Source organism: Strix aluco, chromosome 2 (genome assembly GCF_031877795.1).
Source record: "Strix aluco isolate bStrAlu1 chromosome 2, bStrAlu1.hap1, whole genome shotgun sequence".
Classification (NCBI taxonomy): Eukaryota; Metazoa; Chordata; class Aves; order Strigiformes; family Strigidae; genus Strix; species Strix aluco.
In genome coordinates this window covers 69,692,006-69,717,459 of record NC_133932.1, presented here as the reverse complement: position 1 = coordinate 69,717,459, position 25,454 = coordinate 69,692,006, and the positions used below count along the sequence as shown (strand labels likewise).

Genomic DNA, 25,454 nt, shown 5'->3' with positions numbered 1-25,454 from the left:
GAAATGAGACTGAAGAAGAGAAGCAGCAAGTAAGAGAAGAAAGAAAATCATAAAGTCATAATATGACACACAGATGAGTAAAGGTATACTAAATTTTGCAGAAGGTGGTTGAAGGCATGTTATAAACTACATCAAATTTGTTGTTCAAATTAAAGGACACTGCATATTGTTTATTTGTGCTCTATTTGTCTTGCTTAATAATTATACTGATCTATAATTCAATTATATTATTTATAGGAAAGCCAGACAATGTGTCTACAACATCAGAAAAGTTTGAAATGGTTGTTAGGCACACTACAGCTAAATACCAAATCAAGACATGAACAGCTGTGTGAAGCCTCACTATGTTACAAGGCTATCGACAGTTTGAAGGCTCTCCTACTTCCTGAAAAGCAATTTATTTTTAAACTAAGTTAGTTCCCCTTAGCCTTCATGTGCAGTTAAGTGTACTACATCTTTATTGCTTAGTGACTCTAGGCATCTCTCACCTAGCTTAGAGTACAAATTTTAGTTGCCATGGCTTTCACAGACTGAATCTACAAGTCACTGATACAAAGCCACAGCTGAGGTGTATTCAGTTCCCCATTGGTTTTCACCTGTGCTATAATGAATCAGTTTTAGCTTTTACAAGTTATGTGTACAAATTTGCACACCGATCAACGCTCAGTCAAGGTATAATAAAATAAACATCGAAGATTTTAACTGATGCACCAGACACTTCTCCAGCGCTATGTTGTACTAGGATTTAAAACAGCAGGTGTTGCTACATAGGCAGTGCAAGAAATACAGAACAAAGCACACAACACAAAGGTAGTTAAGCAAAGCATTTTTTAAAAACTTGCTGTGTTATCAGGCCTCCTTATCTTAATGTTTGTTTACATTCCAGAAGTCACCTTACCTCTGGTAAGGACACAATTGGCTCAAAGTGGATATCATCACTATGTACCACCTCATCATCACTACCACCTTCATCTTCATCTGCTTTACGGGCCATCTCTCCAAACACAGCTGCTCCTGTATTCGCCCATTTGAAGTTTTTATCTGTAATTAAAAGAGTTACATTTTAAACTTTGTATAGTTTTTTCTTCCTGACAAGCCCTTGCAAAAACCTGTTGTTAATCGATCAATCAGTAGAAATTTGGTGCACAAAAAGGTGTATTGTATGAAGCAGAAGTTCAGCTGAGTGTCTGTCTCAGAGACTAGTTTAACTCACCTTTTGAGCCAAAAGCAAAGTCCCCAGAGTTTTTGGAAGCCAGATCTGCAAATGACAAGCCTGCAGTATTGCCGAAACCAAACGAGATGATTCTGTTTTCTATCAAATAAGAGGGAAAAATCAAAGGTTTTTCTCTGCCTTAAAGAAAATGTGTTTAGTGTTATGTAGTCACAAGAATGAAGTGGAGAAGTCTCTACAGTATTTTTACCTTCCAACAAATTTCAAATTTTCATGACATTCATTTATTATGGTTTAAAAAAAAGGGCTCAAGACTGTGTGAAATAGTGTCAGCATGCTACTTCTGTGCAGTTCCACAGAGCTCTAGTAAGCATTCATACGGTATTTAACAGTAAAATATGATATATTTTCATTAAGAGTTACACAACAGACACTAGCATTGCTCTATAGTAGTGCCATTTGAAGACACCAGAATTTGATGTATATAATTATTTTAACCCCCAGTCACATTTTTACTAGATTGGTATTCATGCTTCTAATTCAGTATTGGTACAACTTCTCTCCAAGGCAGCAACTATGTTAGATAAACTAATCTACAGAAAAGCATACTTGGGTTCCTACAAAAACTAGAACATACCTCTGACCTTACCTTGTGATTCAGACTGTTCAGAGTCAACACTTTTTTTAGTTGACAAGTCTACAGGTTTGTCATCAGCTCCTGATAAAGTCTGTGATACATGCACAGTTTCAGTGGTGGAATCTGGTTCTTCATTGTTGGCAGCTGACTGAACAAATACTGTCACCTCACTGGTTGATGGAGTAGGTACTTCTTCCTGACTGGTACACACTAAGCCAGTTGAGCTTGTAATCTCATTCTCCTGAGATTAATAAAAAGGTAAAGTGATAAGCAAATAAACTAGAAAAGCCTAGTATTCAAATCATGTAGGGAATGGCACTCGGAAGATCTCGGGATGTACGGAAGAGTAGTTACAACCTCCCCTCCTTTCCTTTGTTACTAAATAAGGTAATAGGTAAGCCTGTTATGCCGAAGGCACACCCACGGAGGACGTGCTTAGCGAGCATATATATGCAAGTTGTGCAGTTCAATAAACGGACATTTTGTAACCACCACATTGGTGTCCGTACTGATGTCCCCGAGAAGGTCTTAACCCTCTGCGGTATCTGGCCCTGTGACCTGAGCGCCACCAACAGGTGGACAGGCAGGCTTAAAGATGCAGAGCCAGCTACAATAAGTGGTGACCCCGACGTGATCTACAGTCATGGTCGTTGGTGCCCAGGACGGGAGACTCCATGGCGCGCCATGGATGCCATAATTAAGGTACTGAAAAGATGGGGCAAGCAACATAAGACTTCTATGAAGTCGAAGACACTGAAAGCTATGCTACAAAATTTGATAGGGCTCGGCGTGTTGCCAGAGCCAACAGACTGCATGAAGCCGGAGCTCTGGCCACAGATAGAGGCAGTGCTGACAGAGCAGGCGAAGCTAGGAAGGCCAGAGCACTCAGTGGCTTCGGGAAAGGCAAACGCGATGATGATAGCTATCCAGGAGGAGCAACAGGCATGGCGGGATGCGAAGAAGGGTCTGCGGGGTCTCGCGGAAGAGACCACCCAAACGGAGGAGCTCACGGCGAGCTCCGACGATGAGGAGGGGGAAGACATAGTAGGGAAGCTAGAGGTGTGGCCCATAGAAGGCAAGCCATCGGGGGGAGACAGGGGCAGAGAACAGGGGAAGAAGGGTGCGATCCCATCTGCGCCCCCAGCACCCCCCCTCCGTGTACCCTTGGGAGGAGATGCAGAGGGTGGAAACCGAGGTGCATAAACAAGAGTCAGCAGAAAAGGGGCGCGCGAACATGCAGCGTTCGGGGGTGGATATGGGGGCGGTCCAGCAACGACAAGAGCAGGGGCAAGTCGCCCAAGGGCCGGGCCAAGGAGGGCAACCTGGGCAGGACCTGCTCCTTGATCGGTTGCTGGGCGCTCCTCAAACCCCCGTAGGTGCCGTGCCATGGAGTGCAGCGAAGCCGGCAGAGCCTCGCCATATAAGGGAACCGAGTGACCCGTTCGCTCATTGGCAGGAGCCAAGGACCCGGATAGGGTTGGATGGCGAATCAGAGAGCGACGAAGCAGAACATGACCAAAAATGGAAGCATGAGAGAGGTTGGGGGGCGCAGCCCAACCAGCGGGAGGTCCACCCACCGTTAGAGCCGCCGCGGAGGGAATGAAAGGGCTGATGACTGATGATGGAACTCGCTAGGGCGGTGCAGGAACTATCCGCTGCAGTTAGAGAGAACAGGCGGCTGGTGGGGGGGGGCTCGATGCCATCCCCTGCGCAGAGGACACCCACAGATTGGCAACTTATAGCCAAGGAGTGCATTATGTCGGGGGTGAAGCTTGAGCCTGCAGCAATACATGCCTACCCAGTCAGGGTTACCCCCACAGGGCAGCAGGAGTGGTATCCACTTGATGCGAAAGCCATGCAAACCCTATTTAAGGCAGTTGCTGAACACGGCTTAGGACACCCAGAAACAACTTCACTATTAGAAACCATTTTAGCATTGCCACTGACCCCCTCTGACATGCGACAGCTGGCGAAAGTGGTGTTAAAACCAGCAATGTATTTGCTGTGGAAGGAGGCATGGGGAAGCCGAGTTAATGCTGTAGTCCATGCGGCCGCCAATCAACAGCACCCCTTACAAGGGACTACCCATGACCGCCTATTAGGACAGGGCGCCTTTACAACGATGCCAGCTCAGTTACAACTGCGGCCCAGAGAATTCACGGCCACTACCGAAGCTGGCAAACAGGCCTTTATGGACGTAGCCAAATTGGAGAAGAAGGAGCCCGCTTGGACCTCCATCAAGCAGGGGCAGAACGAGCCATTCTTGCAGTTTGTCGACAGGCTTCATGCTGCGGTTTTAGAGTCAGATCTACCCGATGGTGCAAAAGAGGCCGTGCTAGTGGAGTGTATAAGGCAACAATCCAATCTGTTAATCAAAGGCATTGTAAAGGACATTCCCCTAAACACACCCGTCGCCACCCTCCTCCGGCAAGTAGTACAAAAGGAGGCCTTAGTACATTCCCCAGGGGACATTCATTTCACCGAAAGACCCGTATCCCATAGGAAAGGCAATATGCGAGGCGCCGATAAGAAGCCTCAGCAGGCAAACCGACAGGGGCAGCGGTCCTCAGGGATTGGGCCATGCTGGGTGTGCGGAAAACCTGGTCACTGGGCACGAGACTGCTGGCATAAGCGGCTACAGCCGGGAAATGGGAGTGGGGGAGCCAGGGATGGGGGCAGGGCTCCTCCTATGCGTTACAGACAGCCCCCACAGAACAAAGGCGACTCCTTTTATACTCCCCGAGTGATGGTGAGATATACCCAGGGATACCCTCCGGAGAGCGACCCAGGGAGGGCCCCTCAAGCGATGGGTACACCAGAGCAGGAACAGTGGCTCTGGTCTTAGACTGTAGTGACAAACCCATGGTCACCGTTTGGTTAAGTCAGCCCCGCCCCGAAGGAACCGAAGAGATAGTAGTGCAGGCCATGATTGATTCAGGAGCTGACGTGACAGTTGTGGGCGAGAGATGGTGGCCAGGACAGTGGAAACCACGTTTGGAGGGTTTGTGACAGGAGTAGGAGGGGAAAAGCCGGTGTACAGAGCCATTACCGTGACAGTATTTAAGGTTCGAGACCAGAACAAAGGGACCCTAACCGCGACACTAAAGCCCACTGTATTGACAGAATTCCATGGGGTCCTGCTAGGCCGTGATTGTATGCAGCAAATGAAAATTGGCATCACAAGTTTAGGGTAAGGGCCACTGCCGAGCACATACCACCTCTAAGGCTTACGTGGTTGACAGCCACACCGGTATGGGTCGAGCAGTGGCCACTTAACTCAGAAAAATTAAATGCACTCTGTCAGTTAGTGGAAAGAGAAGCACAGGCGGGTCACTTACAACCCTCTACAAGTCCCTGGAATACTCCCGTGTTTGTCATCCAAAAGAAGGATAGAACCAAGTGGCGCTTACTTCACGACCTCAGGGCCGTGAACCAACAGATGCAGGCGATGGGTGCCTTACAGCCGGGGTTACCCTGGGGCTCCGCTATACCAAAAGACTGGCCCATTGTGATTGTTTTTTCAGCATTCCCTTACACTCTGCCAACAAACAGAGATTTGGCTTTACTGTGCCATCCGTGAACCTTACTCAACCAGCTCAGCGCTGGCAATGGACCGTGCTACCACAGGGTATGAAGAACTCACCTGTCATTTGCCAGCTATACATGGCCAGGGCCATCGCACCCTTAAGAGAAGGTGAGCCTAACCACCATGTAATACACTATATGGACGACATACTACTAGCGGCACCTACAGAACAGCAGGTAGAACACCTGTTTCAACGCGCCAAGGCCTTACTTCAACGACATAATCTGAGCATTGCCGAAGCAAAAATTCAACGCGGTACGCGATTACAATACCTGGGCATGACGTTGACAGGGAACAACATAAGTCCGCAGCCAGTGGCTCTCACCCCGAGCGTTGCCACTCTCCATGACGTTCAGAAATTAGTTGGGGCCTTACAGTGGCTCCGCACCTTTGTCTGCATCCCCTTGGGATTTATGAAACCCTTTTATGAACTACTAAAAGGCGAACACCTGTGGGAGCCCAGAACACTCACGAAAGAGTGTCAAAACAACTTGGAACTCATACAGGCTATCTTACAACAACAGCAGCCGTTGCAGCGATGGGACCCAACACAGTCAGTCGCAGCAGGCTGCTTCATTTCTGAACATGGGACAGTAGGCATCCTGTTCCAAGGCACAGATGGTAAGCCCGTGCCCTTAGCCTGGGCTTACCAAAATACCAACAAAGCTGCTTTTGTCACCATTGTTGCTGTTTTGGCAGACCTCATAGGACACTTACGCAACATGGCTCTGTTACACTTTGGAAAGGAACCTGATATGATCCTCGTCCCCTGGAAGCAACAGGTATGGGAAAATATGGTTGCTCTTTCTGAAGACTTACAATGTGCCATCTTTGACTTTCTGGGCTCCATAACAACAGGAAAAGGCCTACAATGTATTACCCACCTGAAAACGCTCCAATTACAACTTACCCTACCTCTATCAATGCGCCCTCTCCAGGGCACAACATATTTTACAGACACCTCGTCGCCATCTCAGACAGCGCAGTTGTGTGGAAGACTGAGGGACGCTGGGAAAAGAGGACGTGGACCCAAACCGACAAGTCTGTACAGTGGCTGGAGGCCAAAGCGGTCCAAATGGCACTCCAACAGGAGCCAGAAAACCCTATTAACGTTGTTACAGACTCTTTGTATGTCTATAAGCTCGTGCACAAAATGACAACAGTGGGATTCGTGCAAACAGAAGCCTCAACTCTACTTTATGAGGCTCTACAACAACGCACAGGACAGGTCTTTATTACCCACATAAACAGTCACCAATCCCTACCGAGTCCAATTATAGAAGGCAACCATCAGGCGGATCAGGCGGCGCAGGGTGTGTGGTCAATAGACGCCACAAAGAACCTACACGCCTTCCTACACCTTGGAGCGAAAGCCCTAGCAAAAACATGCCAGATTCCCCTGTCACAAGCAAAGAACATAGTGGCACTTTGCCCCTGTTGCCAAAAAGGCCCACTGTGGGAGGCAGGCGTCAACCCGCGAGGCCTCTCCTCTAACCAGATTTGGCAAACCGACATAACGGAATGTGACTTATTAAAGCCAAATAAATACCTTATAGTAACTATTGACACCTTTAGTTCCACAATACTAGCCACGATGAGTCGTAAACAGACAGCCAGACACGTCATTGTTCATTGGGAGGGCGTTATTGCATTTTTAGGAAAACCACAGGAAATCAAGACAGGCAATGGCCCTTGCTTCATTGCTAAGCGCACAAAAGAATGGTGCGCTTTATGGGACATTAAGTTAGTACATGGCCTCCCTTACAATAGTAAAGGTCAAGCCATAGCGGAGCGTGCACATCGCACCCTAAAAACGAAACTCCAACAGCTTGGGGAGGGGGAAGGCCACGCAAGAACAATACCTGTAGACCACCAACAAGCTCTCTTGTCACGTGCCCTGTATACTCTAAATCATTTCGTTAGGGGTGAGGAATCCACACCTCCCCTGTGGAAACACTTTATGCCAATGCAGGAGACGAAAAACTATCCCTTAGTCCAAATCAGGGAACCAGGCTCGATAACTTGGGAGACGGGGTGGTCGCTGAGAGTGCTTGGGCATGGGTACACGGCAGTGGAAAAAGATGGTATAATTAAGTGGGTACCTGCACGGTGTGTAAAGCCTGATCTAACATGAGATGGAGCTTTGTTTTACAGCATTGGTGGTGAATCACCCTCCTTGGCTGTGCATTGCTGAGTCACGCAGGATACTGGAGGGAGTGGGCGCGAGCACATCACCGCGAAGACGTCTGCTTTCCCTTAGATACGGGAGCGGAATCCTGCTATGTCTTCATCACAGCTGCCTTTCATAACGGGTCTAGAGAGCCAGTGCCCATATCCGAATCTAAGTATGTAACCGAACTCATGCATAAGGATGTACAAGAGTGCTTCCAAAAAACGCAGTATGTCTTAGAGACCATTAACATGCTGATTGACATAACTGCGCAGGGAGGCTGTAAAAGTGTGATGTTTAGAAACCTAACCTTTTGTTGCATACAAGACAAAGACTATGATAAAATTGGGAGAGAAAATGTACTAATTATGCAGCTGTTGGAGAACATCAAGAAAACAGCTACCTTTACGAACCGGAATGGTTTGGGCAGCTTGACAATGTGTGGGCTTGGTTCACTGGTTGGTTTAGTTGGGATTGGCTCATTTGGGGAGTCACTGGGGTATGTAGCGTACTCCTTGTTATTTGCGTTGCTTTTACCTGTATTAGCGCTATGGTTCGTAAGTTGTTTAAGAAGGTTAACGTTTTATTAACAAGATAATGTTATAAAGCATGGGGGGGGGGAAGTGTAGGGAATGGCACTCAGAAGATCTCGCGATGTATGGAAAGAGTAGTTACAACCTCCCCTCCTTTCCTTTGTTACTGAATAAGGTAATAGGTAAGCCTGTTATGCCAAAGGCACACCCACGGAGGAGGTGCTTAGCAAGTATATATGCAAGTTGTGCAGTTCAATAAACGGACATTTTGTAACCACCACACTGGTGTCTGTACTGATGTCCCCGAGAACGTCTTAACCCCCTGTGGTATCTGGCCCTGCGACCTGAGCGCCACCAACAGGGGGATAGGCAGGCTTAAAGATGCAGAGCCAGCTACAATAAAATCATCTCCTCAGGAGACTAAAAATAGTCATTTTAGGGAAAAAACACCAAGAAAAATTGTTGTTGTAAGCTTTCTGACATTTTTCATTACATTTAACACACAAGGATATTAACTTGACAAGAGACTACAGTAACTTTGAAGTACTATGCTTTCAAAAAATTACTATTACGTCCTGAAATTAAATAGTCCTTATATATAGACATGAGGAGTGATTTTACTAGCTAAACCGGTTTATGAGAACAGCTGTCCCTCCTTTCTCTTCCCAAAGAACTTAAGATCTAAGCTTCTGTTTTAGTGTTGGCAAAGACTTGAGGCACAGCCAGAAAAGAGTCATGGTTCTTCCTCACTGGATGTTCTAGTTCTCACAAGGTGAAAAGTATGCAAAGTCTCACATGTACATGAAGTAATTGTACAAGTTTAGTAAAGATTTTGTTCTTACTTTCATTTCTTGACTTTTAACTTCTGTCTGAAAGTCTTCTGGACTGTCATCCTCAGTATCACTGCTGACACCACAGACAGACGTAGGAGGAACCTGCAGAGTTTCTGCTTTAGCGTTCTCCTCAGGAGTTGGTTTCTCTCCCCAAGTAGCAGCACATTCCCCTTCATTGTTGAATTCACTTTTTCCTGTGATGCCTACTGCAAAGAATAAAAGTTAGTGGAAAAGAGCTTGGAAAGCAGCTAAATACTGAAGTAATTTTTGACACCTACATTATAAAATAACCTCATGATAGCCAGAGCAACTTGAAGTAAAACTGCAAGAGTTTTTCAAATAGTATTACTGTTTAAACACTGGAAGTGAAAACTAACTTACTTAACTCCACTCAGGGTGACTAGAATTGTAAATTCATCATACTTGGTCTTCTGTTGCTATCAGGGAACTTCCATGCAATGATGAAGAGTTCAACCTTGCAGCTGCCACTACTAATAGCTTCCTTCAACATTTACTCACATTTCAGATGGCTCAATATATACTACCTCCTTCTAGCACATATCCTCAAAAAATCCCCAAACTTCACTTCTAGAACTATCTTCTCAGATTTTCAGTTCTGCAATGCTGAAGTCTGAGGCACAGCCAAAGTAGACATAAACATAAGCCACAAATTCAATCTTCCACACCAGTATTTTTAGAGTAAAGACCAAATATCTTTTTTTAATTGAACAACAGTAACTCATAAGCTGAACTTAAATTGACTATCTGCAGAAGTAGCAAATATTCACAGGTGTAGACAACTTTTGTCCAGTACCATGTCAAGCTGAATTCTTCATATTCAGAAGGGGCCTAAGGTAGGAAAACACTCTGATGTTCTTGTTTAGAGACAACCTGAAATGTACCTTTCTCATCCAGGTACCACTTTACTTACTGCTAACAGTTCAACACACTGAACTTAAAGCTGTATTTTGAGATGGAGCTTTTCTGCTCCTAGCATCAGTGCCTCTAAAAACTATCTCAGGAAAGAAAATAAATCTCAGTGTCCATGTGCCCTTCAGATTTAGTGCTTATGTTTTAGTATATAAGAAACTTTAAGTATTGTGTTTTAAGACATACCATTTACAGGATCTTGCACTTTCTTTTTCTCTTCTGAATCACTGGGATACAGTTTTCCATTAAGTTTCTTAACAGCTGTTTCATAGTCTTCATCTTGAATACAGGAAACAAGAGTAAGTTCTCAGGCATTCTCAAAGTACAGGGAAGTCAGCTAAGCCCTTCCGACACACAAGCCTAGCAAGCATGCATAATTTTTGCTTATGTTTTAAGAGTTTCATAGCCCAGCCAGTAAGCTTTCACTTCCTATTTTGCATACATGTGCTTCAGTGTGCTACCAACACTCTTCTCAGCCTAGATTGTTACAGATGCATTGCACAGGTTTTGTTTTCAGAAAACATATTTCTTATTGACTGATTTTATTAAGAGTACCACTAAACAGAACTGGGAAGGAAGACTGAAGATCTTTTTATAAAAGAACTAGCAAGCTCAGATATTTGTGGAAGGGGGCTTGTCTTCCATTTTGTTGAATAGAATGCTTCAGAACTTCCATTTAATATATTTGCTGCTGAATAAATTAAGAGTAATTTAATTGCATGCAATAAGATATAAAATATGTCCCATTTTAGTACTAGGAATTTGCTTTACAAGAACAATAAGCCATTAGCACCTAGGGAACCTGAGCCTGTTCCCTTTTGGTAAAGACTACATTGTATTTGTCTCTAAAAATAGTTACAAAAGTAAGCCTCTTGCTCAAATGAGACTAGGCTCTAATATCGGATTACTTAGTCTTACCTAACCAATTGCATTGGTAATGTGAGTGTCAACACCCATAAGACATCAATACAAATTCACTTTAGCCATTCTTGGGCCTCTATTGTACATTCTGTCTTGAAGACCTGAGTGTACATTTTTGGCCATAAGGAAGATGATAGGATTATTTCCTACCAGTTCAAACAAAATATTCAAGTGTCTATAATGGTTCTGGTAGTATTCATAGAATCACAGAATATCTCAAGTTGGAAGGGACCTATAAGGATCATCGAGTCCAACTGCCTGCTCCTTGCAGGACTACCTAAAACTAAACCACATGACTAAGAGCATCATCCAGACACTCCTTGAACTCTGACAGGCTTGGTGCTGTGACCACTGCCCTGGGGAACCTGTTCCAGTAACCGACCACTCTCTCAGTGAAGAGCCTTTTTCTTATGTCCGATCTGGACTCTCCCTGACGCAGCTTCATTCAGTTTCCTCGTGTCCTATCACTGGTCACCAGAGAGAGGAGATCAGCACCCCGCCTCTGCTGCCCCCCTTGAGGAAGTTGCAGACTGCCATGAGGTCACCCCTCAGCCTTCTCTTCTCCAGGCTGAACAAACCAAGTGACCTCAGCAAGTTCCTCGTAATCCTGGCCCTCAAAGTCTTTCACCATCTTGGTCACCCTCCCCCAGACACACTCTAATAGTCTGATGTCCTTCTTACATTGAGGCACCCAAAACTGCACACAGTGCCTGAGGTGCAGCTGCACCAGTGCAGTGTATTACACCCTTTCCCCACAAAGATCAACTTTGGCACTCCTTACCATCATCCTCATCACTCACGTATCCAGGCTTATTCTTGTAACAGAAGAATGTTGAAGGTAGCTTGAGAAAGCCAGCGAGAGCTCTCTGTTCAGGGGTAGGTGTTAACTCATAAACTATTATAACCTCATCAGATGGCAGATCATCTTCTGACACCATCGTCTTCTCAGCTTTTTACAGAAATTGAGCAAACCATTAAAACAATCATTTCAGAACAGGGAATAACAATAATCTCATAGTGCCATTATTACAGAACTGAATTAATTCTAAGGCAGTCAGAAATACATTTGGATCCTACTTATTTTCCATTGATCCACAGGAAACAAAAATCAAAGATATGGGACGCTAGGACAGAGTATCCTGTTAAAACTTAAAAAATTCTAACCTGCATGCCCAACTACATCCTTTCTATTGACTTTGGAATTTAAGTATCGGAACAGAAAGAAACCTGCGTCTTTATATTGTTACAAGGATTATTTAACCAATGTCCTCATATCAAACAAAATATAACTACGGAGAAGAGGGCTACAGGTGTTATCTAGAGGTAGAGGGGCAAAGTTTAGGCTTGAAAAAAGAAAAAGTGAAGTTGTCTACAGCAATATGTCCTACTGCATTGTTTAAAAGTGCTTTAAGTTCTAGAAAATATTAAACAGCAACTGAATAGACTTATTTCAGATTACCTATGGGAAACCTGAGCTTTTCATTAGCTAATCTCAATGTACCATAATAGCTGTTGCTGAAACTTTTGTTACAAAAGCAAAGTCATTTATAGTTCCAACAACAAAAAAATATTGCTTTCAGCCTATTTAACTAGCTTTTCCAGCAAGGACAAATACCACTATGAATTTTATTATACAGCTTTTTCTCCTCTCTCCTTCAACATTAAGTTGCCCATTCCACTTGTATTGAAAAAACAGTGCAGAATCAAAGGTTGAAGCTGAAAGCACAGCCTAGAGCCAGCTGCAGAAAAACATCTGGCTATAAGAACAACGAGACAGCTTTGGAAACAAAGATTTGAGTTTATTACAAGAATGGAAGCAGAAGAAGGATATACCAGTTTAAGCACATGTACTGTTTGTTTAGGGTTTTGCTTGTTTGGGTTGGGTTTTAGTGTTGTTTTGAGAGGGAAAGTTGGAGGGTAAAAGTGTGAGAAACAAATTTGTTAGCTATTTATAAGAATTACCCCATAAATACATCAATATCCATGCATCAGCTGTTTCTAAGAAAAATTTGATTGCTTTAGTAAGTCAACCTATTTATCAGTGTTCTCCATGTTTGAGTCAGCAGAATTTGACTGAAAAGCAAATATTTCAGTAGAAAATATTTGATAAGTTTGTAGCACAGTGTAGTCAGTGGGAACCTAAATCTTCAGCTAGGAACCAGATTACTAATCAGTTCCTGAGGAACAGCAGTTTTCCTGCTCATACAAATTGATATTCATCACTGAAAGAGGAGACAAGGACAGAATAGAAGTGCAATGTTTATAGACATGCCCTCTGATGGTCTGACACACTAAAATAAATCTGCTTTACAAAAGTAGCTTTCCCACTAGTATCTTCCAGTAGAGTAAGAGCAATAAAAAGAATAGTAGAGTAAAAGCAAAATCCAAAGTACTAGTTCAATTTAAGGCTTTTTTCAAAAGTGTTCCCTTCCCAAACTCTGCCCCCGTTGACTCTCCCTTTGATGACAAGTTAATAATTTCAGGCATTTACATACCAGAGCATAGCTCAAACCCATTACCAGCACATACAGTCTTGCAGATTAATTGTTTTTTGCTTACTTTTTTTATATCTCAATAGCTCTTCTGAGCCTGTATAAAGGAAATGTAGGATAAAATTCCTGAACAGCAAATTTCTAAGTTCATATCATAACAGAAGGCTATAGATGTTTACATATATATTCTCAGAATCTTATGCAAAAAACTCACTAACCCTAGCTGATTTAAGAATTAGGAGTACATCTAGTACCATGTTACGAAGATATGGAGGTATCCTACATATTGGTATGTGTTCTGTTCTCTCAGATTAGTTAAGCAAGTGTCTCAATTGAACTAAGCAAGTTTGCACCAAGTTCATCACAGAGGTTTAAAAGTGTGGAGTATTTAGTCTTACAGCCATTAAAGGTTACAAGAAGAAACAGCTTTCCTTAGGATTAGAGAATTTTCAAAAAATATATCTTCAAAACCAAAACACGTCTTCCAAAGTCGGTCAGATAGATGGTAAAAGTGTGAACTTTCTTTAATCTGAGCAGTATAACGCTAGTTAGAAGACCCTGGCAACAGACGATACAGTCCATCGCACTGGACAGACAGCATTCCCAAAGAATTATCATGCAGTAGTCTTTGTGTAAAGTAGCTGAGTAAGAGAAATACATTAAAAAGTCACTTCAGATTAATCCATGAGTGAAGTTCTCCATGAAGCTCATCTATCAAATACTGGATTAAGATTCTAGTGTTCCAAACATCCACTCAAAGTGACAAAAGGGTTCAACAACAAAGATTAAGATTACAACACGTATTTGCCCTCAGAATACTAAAACGGAACAAGTTGTTCACTGGTTCGGTTAAGTCAGTTTCTACTCACCCTCCCCACAAGAAAGTTAACTTTTCTTATGCAAAAATGCTGCAAACAGCTTAAATATACCTTCACAGGCAGCCATGAAAACAAAAAGCCATGCATATGTACAACATTCTTAAAAGACTGTTGGTTCTGTGATAACAGAACTGTCTACTCAGGGGAAAAAATCCACACAAAACACTGTTAGTCTATAGAAGGAACAAAATAAAGAACAATACCATGCACAACAGTTTTTACTGGTGTATTGTATTTTTGCTTTTGTTTCAACTGACAGTAAGACCACCTAGGCCTAAATACCTAGCTAGTCACCATAACAGTACTTGTTTTCTTATCCATACATCAATGAATATCTCCTGGATATAAGAGAAAAGCACCAGTTTAAACCTTAATGCATGTAACTGATACAATAACATGCAATTGACATAACTTTCATTCAAACTTGTAAAGCACTTCTAAAAAGCTCATGACCTGACAAAAACTTAGTAGTTCTGCACCTCCACGCAAAAGTACTTACGAGGTTAAATTTCCTTTGAATGTTGCTTTAGCACAAGTCAGAAGCTGCTCCCCAAAAGACGTTCTCCATGAGAAAGTCTCAGACTGTACTAGCATTGGGTAGCTTGAAAACTTAATTTAGAAAGGACTTTTCAAAGTCATTTGCTATTAAGTCAGAGCTCAAAACAAAGCTACCAAAAAGCTATGCTGAAGACAATTGTCAACTGTAAATATATCACTAAGTATATAATCATATCCTAGTTATCAGAAAAGTAAAAGTGAAGAACAGTCTGAAGTACCAGAATGGCATATTTTGTTTGTTTGTTTTTTAAACGCACACAATCTACACTCACACACCCCCAATATAAAAACAGAATCAATTTGAGGTAGCAAAAGTTCTTGCACGTATGCATTGGCACAGAATGTGTAACCATGTCACATTATGGACATCGAATGATGAAAATAAAACTGAATTGTTAATAAACTCCATGCACAGGGATGCCTAAAAACACAGAACAGTTGACTTTAAATCATATATACATGAGTTCAGTGTTTAAATAAGAACAGCTTCTCTAGAAATACGATTTTGGGAAAATGGTGTTTGGAATGACTTTTTGACATTTTTAAACAATGTAAAACACTAACATCAGAAGACTGTCTTCTGCAGACTAGAATAAAAATTTGCTTTTTAAAATTAAAATGCTATTGAACTGTGTAAATTGAGTATACTTGCAAGAAGCAGTGTTAGTAATGTCTTATAATAACATAGAATCAAACTATAAGCTGTAACAGTTTTAGTTACAGGTTCTGATTGTAAACAAATTGGTTATTCAGCAAAGGTTTCCCGACCAGCTAAGGTGGACTTCATATTATACATGAAGTATATACACATAAGCAGCAGCTAAGAAGTTGGCTTTCTCATTTCTGTGCACTCATTGTTTTTAAAAGTGCAGTAGTTAACATATTGATAATTGGGAAACCAAATGAAACATTTCCAACAGAGTCTAAATACATTCAAGCGCTTTGATGGATAACCTGTCTTGAGATCTTCAAGTATATTTCACTGAAGTGGAAGACCTCAGGCACTAAGACATGTATTCTCTAAAACAACAGAAGAATGTAATTTCTTTAGGAAATGGGGCATTTTAGAGATCCAGTGTGCATGTTCAGTAAAACTGTGATGGAAAACTGCAAGGCAGACACCTTCAGAAAATAAGGCAAACAGAAACCAAAAGCTTAAACAGGGCCATCCATTGTGCTAGCTCATACTAACATACTAAGGGCTAGAGACATTCTCCAATAGGACAAATAACAGTAGACAGACACACAATTTTTAAGTACTCTTCCTCAGCATGCATGTTAATTATAAGGATTACTGAGCCAACTGTTTTGCCACAGTTGAGTTACTGTCCATGCCTGCTAAAGTGTTTTTATCACACATTCAGTGCAGTATGTAAATACCTTTACTATCGGGTTGCAAGGAAGATGTGCTTGTCCAAAAGGCCATTGGATTAGATTTAAAAAGGCTAAAATTAAATCCTAAAAAAATAAATCGTTTGGATATAAGTGTTTACTTGGAATTTTAAAAGGGTAAAACAGACTTATCTATGTTCTGGAAGCATTCCATACTTCCATTTCACAGTAGGAAATTTCAGCTGTTAATTCTACACAAGCTTCTCCAACCCGTGTGAATAGACTGCAGCTATCATCTTCCACCACATCACTTTATTATACTTTAGTTAATAAACAGACAGTGTGTCTTGATAATTCTGAGACTAATATGTAAATTAAAAACCTGTCATCTGATTAAACAATCTTGCACTGATGGGAAGCGGCTCATGAAGCCTTCAAAGAGAACTACTCTACCGTTAAAACGCTAGTAAACCCCATTCTTCTCACACAGACACTTCAGCACATTATAGTGGTCATGTCGCAGCCACAACTGCTGCAAGCGAATTTTTTTCAATGTCATAAACTGTGTAACTGAGGATGTAATCACATGTTCTCTTTTCAAGGCTAAGGAAAGAGGCTAACATCTGGTGTTAAGCTACACATCTGAAATTGCAGAGGTCAGTAATTAAGACTTCAAACAAACATATAGAGAGCAGTTTAGAATACTGGTCTGTTCAATCATGGGGATAATTCAAATTTTAGCTGAAGCATACATTTGCTGTTCTCACACTTCATCACTGGGAGCAAGGGCTCAGGTACATACACTACCAATCCAACTACCTATTTAAGTCTCAAAAAGTGAATCTACAGCTCCTTCTTTAAGCACTTAAGCCTGAGATTCAGGGACACCACTTCAGAGTTATAGCTCCTACCTGAAATCCCTCTTCTCACTAATTAACAAAACTCTATCCTGTATCATACATTTTCATATGAAAATAATTACGACTTAAAATTCACTCCTGTAGTTGAAACTCTTGAGAATTTGTGAAGATACAGGTAACCCGCATTAAAACCAAAAGGAACTACATATTATCAGGACAACAAAGAGTAATAAATAGCATAGAGATGACTGCTTAGTAAGTTGCACAGTTGAATAAATTACTAGTTCAATTGACACTCACCTTTTTCCAGAATTCTAAATGAGAAGTTAGAGGGTCCATCTTGTGTTGAAGCAGGCAAGTTGTCTACCTTGCTGTCTAGAGGCTTCTGAGCACTAGAGCTTTTTGGTGGTTCAGAGGCTTCCAGTTCTTTCTGTGCTGTGTTCTGAGACACTGGAATATGGTCTTCACTCTTTCTTGGAGGATTAAAGCTGAAGCCAAAGAGAGAACCAGTGGCTGAAGTATTTCCAAATGTGAATGTCTTTGACTTTTCATTACTGAAAATGCTCTTGACAGATTCAGATCCAAATACAAACTTTGGAGGAGAAACCACTGTTTTTGTTGGTGTTTCAGAAGTGTTTGACACCTCTGCGACCTCTACAGTTGCAGCAGAAGTATCATCACCATGGCTGAGGTCAGTTCTTTCTCTGGTGGTTTCTTCTAGTACAGCTACAGCATTTTTACCACATGGAGATTCCTTCGGCGTATTGGCACGAGAGGAAAGAGGCGTTATCAGTGTGTCTCTCTCTTGGGCATGCTTTGCTTCATCAAAAATTTGCTTAAACGAGTCTGCAACATCTTGCAGCTTGAATCGCACAGCTAGAAGTTCTACTTTCCTTTCCCCATCTGCAAAGTCACATGCAGTCCATACCCATGCTCTATCGGATCCTTTCATTTGTTGCATATTCATATCTGGTGTTATTCTATGATTGGCACAGAGTTTTAGTACCTGGTCCCTTCTCATTACTATACGCACTTGTTTGTTGTCGTAGTTCTGTAATATCTTGATATCCCCAATACCTCTCTCCTTCCACTGATTAACATCTTTGTCGTATCTGTAGAGCTTAGCTCTGTGACTGAAGACAACTTGCTCATTTTCCTCACCACTGGTCACTTCCACGAGATCAGGCAGAGGTACCACAGGTTCAAAGTACTGCCCATCTCTCTCTTCTTCTTGAGTAACATCAGAATCTTCATCTGTGCCTACTGATGTTCTACTCTGGTTCTGTTTGGCAGGAGATTTGGAGGGGCTTAAGGCAGATTTAAAGCTGAAACTAAAACCTGTGGTAGACTCTCCAAATCTAAACAGATTTTTCCTTACAGGGCTACTTGCAAGAGGTGATGCATATACAGAACTACTTACACTATCATCCAATGCTTCTTCACGCAAGTCATAGTTATCCCATTCCAGGGTAGGCCCCGTACTTTCAGCATGCGGCTTTATAACCAGATCAGAAGTACTGCTGGCACAAACAGAGTTTACATTTTCCTCTTCTGACAGTTTAGTTTTGTCATCCGTTAGAAATGTTTTGAGATCTTTTAAGCCACACTTCATTTCTTCTGCTTTCTGTATAAGTTGAGCTGTCCTACCTGTATCAACAAGTTTATGGGGTGTCTGCAGTGGTATATCTAGTAGTAGCCTCTGACATTCTTCAAACTTCTGTTTGAACTCCTCAGCCTGCTCTGGCGTCTTGAATTTTGCTGCCAGATGTTCCAGCTTTGCATCACCATCAGAGAAGTCATTGGCCATCCACATCCATGCTTTATCTGAGCCAGACAGCTGTTTCAAGTTCATTGTTGTTGTTATCCAATGATTTGCACACACCTTCAGTACCTGCTCACGCCGCATTAATATTCTTACTTTGCCATTAACTTCGTTTTTAAGAATCTTCAGGTTGCCCACCCCACGTTCTTTCCACTGGCTTGTTTCTGGATCAAACCTGAACAGCTTTACTCTTTGGGAATATAACACTTTCTCATCTTCTTCTCCTGTAAATGGTTCTACTTTTTCAGGCATCTGAACGATAGGTTCAAAATGGATATCATCGCTGTCCTCTGTCTTATACACATCATCATCCTTCTCGCCAAGGTCAGCAGATGTGTTTGCTTTGTGATCTGTTTTAGCATCCTGTGAAGAAAACAGCTTTTCACCTGCACCTGAAAAGCCTTTGAAGTTAGGGTCTTTTTTGCCAAACTGAAAACCTTCTGCAGGAGTACTTTTTGCAAGCTCAGCAAAAGTAGAAGTGCTGCTATTCTGCCCAAAAACAAAGTCACCTTTCTCCTTGTTTGCTGTTTCTTGAAATTGGAACGTAATTCCGCCATCTGAAGGCGGTTCCTTTTTGTCTTTTTCATCAGTGCTTTTTAAGAAGCCAGTTGTACACTCTTTGGATGGCTCATCTTTCTTAGTGGTATTTTTACTAGACTCCTGTATCCCAAATTTAAATCCATCTGCAGGCACTGGTATTGAAAAGCTAAATCCTTCCTTTGCGGACTTAGCTTCAGCATCAGAAGGAATCTGAAATGTAAATGTCGGTGTCTTGCCTTGCTCAGCATGACCAAACTTAAAGCCCTTTTCTAAGAAATCACACTTAAAGCCTGTTCCCAACTGTTCTCTAGCAGGTTCAGATAATTTGCCTTTGAAGCCAAAAGCAGGAGTTGATGAAGCATCACTGGCGGGCTTACCAGATGGATTTGGTGTTTGGCAGGCTACACAGGCTGGTGAAGAACCTTCATTTCTCACAAGGCAAGTACTACAATCCCACTGCCCTTCCTTTTTAGCAAAAAGCCCTTCAAATCCATTTTTCTGTGGCTTACTTGCATCAGCAAGGGAACCAAACCTGGGAGCAGCGGATGCCTGAACAGTAGGTATAGGCACATTTGGTTGACTTTGAGAGTTTGGATTCTGACAAGAACGACAGTTCGCATCTTTTGCTTCATTTTGGACTAGGCATACAGAGCAGTCCCACTGACCTTCTTTTTTAGAAAAAGCTGTTCCCAAGTCATTTTGTATAGCCTTTGGAGCAACTGCTTGGCCAAGTTTAGAGGAAGTTTGCTGACCAGATACCGCTGTACTAGTTTTGTTTGGATTCTGGCAGGCAACACACTTGGAGGCAGTGGGTTCATTTCTTACTAAACAGACACTGCAGTCCCATTGACCTTCCTTTTTCGCAAAAGCAGACCCAAATTTGTCCTGCACAGTGTTACCGCTGTCTTTGAAACTTGCCGCAGAGTCAGCTAATGGGGTGCCATGTGTTTCCCACACATCTGAATTTGGACTTTGACATGCTACACAATTCTTTGCAGTTGCTTCATTTGGAACTAAACATACTTTACACTCCCACTTATCCTTCTTCAAGAGATGCTGCCCGAACCCACCAGCAGTTTGCGGGGCTTCCTTTCCAAACGAAAAAGTGGTAGGGCCAGACGCAGCTGGTGTGGCTGTAAGGCTGCCTTTGCTGTCAGATTCACTGCTCACCCCATCTTTTGGGAACTGAAAGCCAAAGTTCAGGGTCCCAGAAACGGATCTGCTAGGCTCCTTGATGTCCTGATCTGTCGTTTGTCTTGCAGTCCCACTACTCTGAGTCACCGCTGTGTCAACATTTGATCCCAAGGTTTTTAAAATATTCTGTGACTCTTCAAACTTACTTTTGAAAAGCATTGCTTCCTCAGGTGTTTTAAATCTAATTGCAAGCTGTTCTGGTTTTGGCAACTCATCTGCATAATCTAAAGCATGCCATACAAATGATTTATCTGATCCAGCATTTGGAGTTAATTTCATATCAGTATTTATGTAGTGATTTGCACAGATTTTCAGCACTTGGTCCCTTCTCATTAAGAGACGAAATTTGCCAGATACTTTATGTTTCAGTATTTTCACGTTTCCAATACCCCTTTCTTTCCATTCTTTAGATTCTGCATCAAAACGAAAGAGCTTGGCTCTGTTGCAGAAGAATTCTTCTTCATCTTCCTCGCCTGTCTTTACTTCAATCTTGTCAGGGAGTGGCACCACAGGATCAAAATGAGGACCATCATCATCCTCGTCTCCACCATGAGTGCTTCCTCCCTCTGTTTCATGACTTCTATTGGCCAAATCTGAATTTGAAGTCATGAATACAAGCTTGCTGGGTTCTTGGACATTAAACATATCGCTCTTCTCAAAACCCAGGTTTTTGTGTGCATTTTGTCCCACGCTTTCTCGAAAAGAGATGCCTGAAGTGTGTTTATTGCCAAAACTGAAGATATTTCTTTGACTATTTGTCTGATCGTTAACTGGTTTTTGTTCGATATATCTATCATCCTGTAAAGGTTTATCAGATGTCAGAAGATCAAGGAGGCTTTCACTGCTGTTAAAAGCTGCATTAGGAGGCTGCGTCGCAACTTGAAGAGAAGGAAAAGTAAAGTCTCCATCGTTGGACTTGAAGTTAGTGTTGAATTTAAAAGTTGTTGGCTGACTCGACTGTGCTGGTGTTGGCAGAGATGTTTTTGATCCTTCTGCTGTTCCTGGCTGTCCGAATTTAGATTTTGGAAATTCTATCACTTTTGATTCTGCAGGCTTTAAAGCTGGTGGTGGGACTGAAGGCTTTGTGAAATAGCCTGGTTCAGGCAACGGTGGATTTGTGCTTGCCTGTGGAACACTATAGTTGTAATAATCGTCACCCCCACGAGGTGAAATGAGTCCAGGAGCAGGAGAATCAAAACGCAGAGGTGTGCCATATATTTCTTGGGAAAACATACAAGCAGAAGTATTTTGCAGTGGCGGTGTATGCATCGGTTGTTGATAAGCATATATATGTTGCTGAGGTGTAAGTCGGTTCATGCCATAGACAGGAGCCTAAACAAAAAGCAGAAAACAATTGCTTTGCTTATTATGGTAACACAGAGGATGAAGTCTTACCGTGCCGAAGCCCATGCAACATGTACTCTTAAAAGCAGGGCATACTTTCAATAGTTTAAATCTAAACTAATTTTAACCTAGTTTAAACTGATTAGTTTAAATCTTGAAGAGCATCTGAAAACAAACACTGAAAAAGGGACACAAGATGAGTGGGTTGTTTTTAATGAAAAAGCATTGAAAACCCCACTCTCTTTTGTCATACTACTTCAGGGGGAAAAAAAATAAAGTGCTATCATACATACCCTGTAGGGGACACGTACTAACATATTACAGACATGACAGCTTTTCCTCCCAAGCCCCACATGCCAAAAATTAGGCAGAAAAGTAAATTATCAGTTTATCCCTAGAAGTCCAAGTTTACCAAATACTATATAAGGAACTGCAACTATATCCAAATCCAACTACATACAGAATCAAAAGCAGTCATTTTCAGTAGATCATTGTAAGTAGCTTAAGTGGATAGATTTGTTCTCACCTTCGTTGGTGTTACATTGGTTGCGGCAGTTCTGAGAAGATACTGAGAGTTATAAGCAGGTGACTGGCTGTAGTAAACAGATGGGCCAGTGGTAGCAACTAAAAAGTAACAATAGGAACAGTTTATACTTGATTTTTTTGAATGGACTCTCCCCAACAATCAGTTTTTAATTGTGAATCATTAAAACATTTCTGCCTTATTTTGAAAAGTCTTACTTGGTTTAGCTAAGCATTTAGATAAAAATTCAGCAACAACTTACCTGTTAATGGAGCTTCATGAAGATTTTGGGCTCTCTGATAACCCTCTGACATTGTATCTGTTCCATAGCTTTCTGCAGGCCACCGATGAGATGATGCATTTGAGTTGGAATTATTAAGTTTCATTTCTTGCATTTCATTCTGTCAAGACAGTGTGCCAATCAAGAGCGTAAGTATATATGATAAAGGTATTTGTAGAAGAAAACATAAGGAATCATCCCTACCCTCTTGCTATTTAAAAGCATGTTCAACCTCCGGGAAAAAAACCAAACAACTAAAAATTACCAAGTACCTGCCAGAATCATCCAAGATCTGCCCATGCAGTACAAATACTAAGATTGTTTTCTAAAGCCAGAAACAAGAAAAATGAGCCAAGTGGATGAGAAGCAAGCTAGCAAGCTGATAAAAGCAGAACTCTTTCTGCATGAAGTCCTTAGACAGGTTTGCCTTTGCACTCCTGCCCAAATCCCAAATAAGAGTTTTTTAGCAAAAAGATTTACTCTTGCACTCAATTTAGTCAGATGTTTACAGAAGATAATTCCACCAATTTAAGTAGTAGTCTAGGAACTGTAAGTTGCCCATACTATTATCACTAAATCATTACCATAACTAAAAGGCCAACTATGCTTCACTGAATATGGTGACAAAATTGTTTACCTTTAAAGCTTCCACTTGCTGACAGATCATTTGAAGTATAGATCTGTGATCTTCTGCCCACTGAGGAGGAGTTTTAGGAGAAAACTAGGAAAAAAAAAAGTTAATTGACTCTTGTGTATTTTTCTTCAAACATAACAATACCCTGAAATACCAGCTGGCTAATATACCTTGTAGCTCTTAGTCGGTGAAAGACAGAACTTTGTTGGTGATGGAGTAGAATGTTTCATCTCTGAATCTACAGCTCGTGACAGACCATTTCTGAAGGCAGGATTTCCCTCTTCTCCATTCTCACCAAGTTCCTGGATCACTGTATCTAGCATTTCCCTCACAGTTTCAATAGACACCGGCAGCTAGAAAGTTATTTGAAACAGGAGTCACAATTACAATTCTCTCTCAGAACAAAAACAGATGACATTCAGAATTCTACCTGAACAATTCACAAGGCTTTCATTACACAAATACTGTTTTTTCAGCAAAGCTCTTAATCTGTTAAGATTATTGCAAGAAAACAATTCACACAAACATTAATTCTATTTTTTCAAACTATTGACTTCTATAAAAAGGCAGTGGCAAAAACTATTTGTTTACATTAAAGTCTTCATCCACAAAGTAGTTGGAATACTGCATGATCTGGTAGGTTACAGAAGTTACCCAGAGTTTATCAGCCCACTGGTGCTAAAAAGGTTATTTGCCTTAAGAAATAAGTTTAACTTGCCTTAATGCAAAGCCTGGTCTAAAAAAGCTAACAGAAATGCAAACGGTTTCATTTTGAAACAGTAATCAAAGCCACCAAATCTTTTTAAAGCAAGAATTACTTACTTTCTCAGCTACTAACATATCTGAGGAGCTTTCCTCAATGATCTTCATTAGATAATGCTTGCTTTTAAGAAGATAGGTTTTATGTTCTTCTTGTTCTTCTGGCAGTATGGCATCATTTTCAGCATCTTCTGCCTTTCTTTGGAAGATCTAAAAAACAGGATGCAGATTAATTAGGATCAGTCAGAAGGCAACTGAATAAAGGAAAGCATTTCAGGGTAATGCTATTTATAAACTTACCATGGCAAGATTCCAGTATGAAACCACATTCTTAATAGCTTCAAATGCTAATAAAGCATCATCAGTTTTGCCATCAACTGCATCCAATATTGCAAATGCTATACGTGCCTCTTCTTCATACGCCGCAACCTGAAAGACCTACGAAGAAAGTGAAAGACAACTCATACTTAACAATGGAATAATGCAACCGTTATTTTTTTTTCCTGTAATACAGGGAAAATGCTTTTTAAAGGAAGTTGGTACTAAGGGTGTTCAGTGTCTTCAAATCATATACACAGGCAAAAATAAAGTTGTAAGGAGATATTTTTCCCCCCTTTATCAGAGACTGATATTACCAAACCATTAAGTTTTATAGTAGTAACAGCATGAGCTGTACAACACAGAGAGAAATCCCACAACTATGTAAGTTTCTGACATAGACCTTCTCTTACTTCAGCTTTGGCTTATTCAATCTGTACCTGAATGTCTACACTATGGAAGTGTTTGAAAAGAGGATCGATAGGTTCAGGAATACTCCTCTTCTTTTTTATAGTCTCCAGCATAGGCAAAACTTTCTTCCAGTAGTAGACACTTCGTCCAATGTATTCCTTCTGATCATAGAAGGAGTTAAGGTTAATGCCCTGGTGAAAAAGGAACAGAAGCACACATAATTTCAACAAATTCAAGTCAAAATGCTATTCATACATATCCTTCCCCTATTTTCTTGAAAAGTTTTGAGTGCTTCTCCGACACTTGAGATAAACCTTAGGGAGGTTTATCTCAAGAACTACGTAAAGTAACATACATGTAGACAATAACAATACAGTTTAAGACAGAGTACTTCATAGGGTGACTAGAGCAACTAATCTGCCTGACAAAATAAACAGCAGTTCTCAATAATACTTTCTCATCTGATTCCACCTCCCCAGTCTGTTTATAGTTTGGAAAATAAGGGAGAAAAACACTTCAGCATCTACATATTTAAAAACAATCTCAGCTTACTGTTTTTTGCAGGCTTTTTGCCCAGTGTATAATTAAGGCAGGTTGAAGGCCATGCTTCTCCAGTGTTCGCAGAGTACTTATTCCACGCTGTACGGTAAGCCTCAGTTTTGCTGCTGTTCCTGGTCTAAATATCAGAAGAAGTATTCCTTGATTAGCATTCTCTACTTTTCATCTGT

General features: G+C 41.5%; 1 protein-coding gene across 3 annotated transcripts in view; it reads right to left on the bottom strand.

Moving 5' to 3' along the window:
* RGPD4 (RANBP2 like and GRIP domain containing 4) overlaps nucleotides 1-25,454 on the bottom strand; it is a 40,011-nt gene that overhangs the window by 3,742 nt on the left and 10,815 nt on the right. For 2 of the 3 annotated variants that reach the window (XM_074815183.1, XM_074815185.1), the window contains 15 exons: nucleotides 25,279-25,402; nucleotides 24,756-24,917; nucleotides 24,298-24,435; nucleotides 24,061-24,207; nucleotides 23,409-23,591; nucleotides 23,242-23,325; nucleotides 22,587-22,725; nucleotides 22,328-22,425; nucleotides 17,202-21,789; nucleotides 11,563-11,730; nucleotides 10,047-10,139; nucleotides 8,940-9,136; nucleotides 1,821-2,049; nucleotides 1,214-1,312; nucleotides 899-1,041 (listed from right to left, as the gene is read on the bottom strand). In XM_074815183.1, coding sequence (XP_074671284.1) covers nucleotides 899-1,041; nucleotides 1,214-1,312; nucleotides 1,821-2,049; nucleotides 8,940-9,136; nucleotides 10,047-10,139; nucleotides 11,563-11,730; nucleotides 17,202-21,789; nucleotides 22,328-22,425; nucleotides 22,587-22,725; nucleotides 23,242-23,325; nucleotides 23,409-23,591; nucleotides 24,061-24,207; nucleotides 24,298-24,435; nucleotides 24,756-24,917; nucleotides 25,279-25,402 — 6,592 coding nt within the window. The remainder of the gene's footprint in view (nucleotides 1-898; nucleotides 1,042-1,213; nucleotides 1,313-1,820; nucleotides 2,050-8,939; nucleotides 9,137-10,046; nucleotides 10,140-11,562; nucleotides 11,731-17,201; nucleotides 21,790-22,327; nucleotides 22,426-22,586; nucleotides 22,726-23,241; nucleotides 23,326-23,408; nucleotides 23,592-24,060; nucleotides 24,208-24,297; nucleotides 24,436-24,755; nucleotides 24,918-25,278; nucleotides 25,403-25,454) is intronic. The other variant, XM_074815184.1, reaches the window with a different exon arrangement.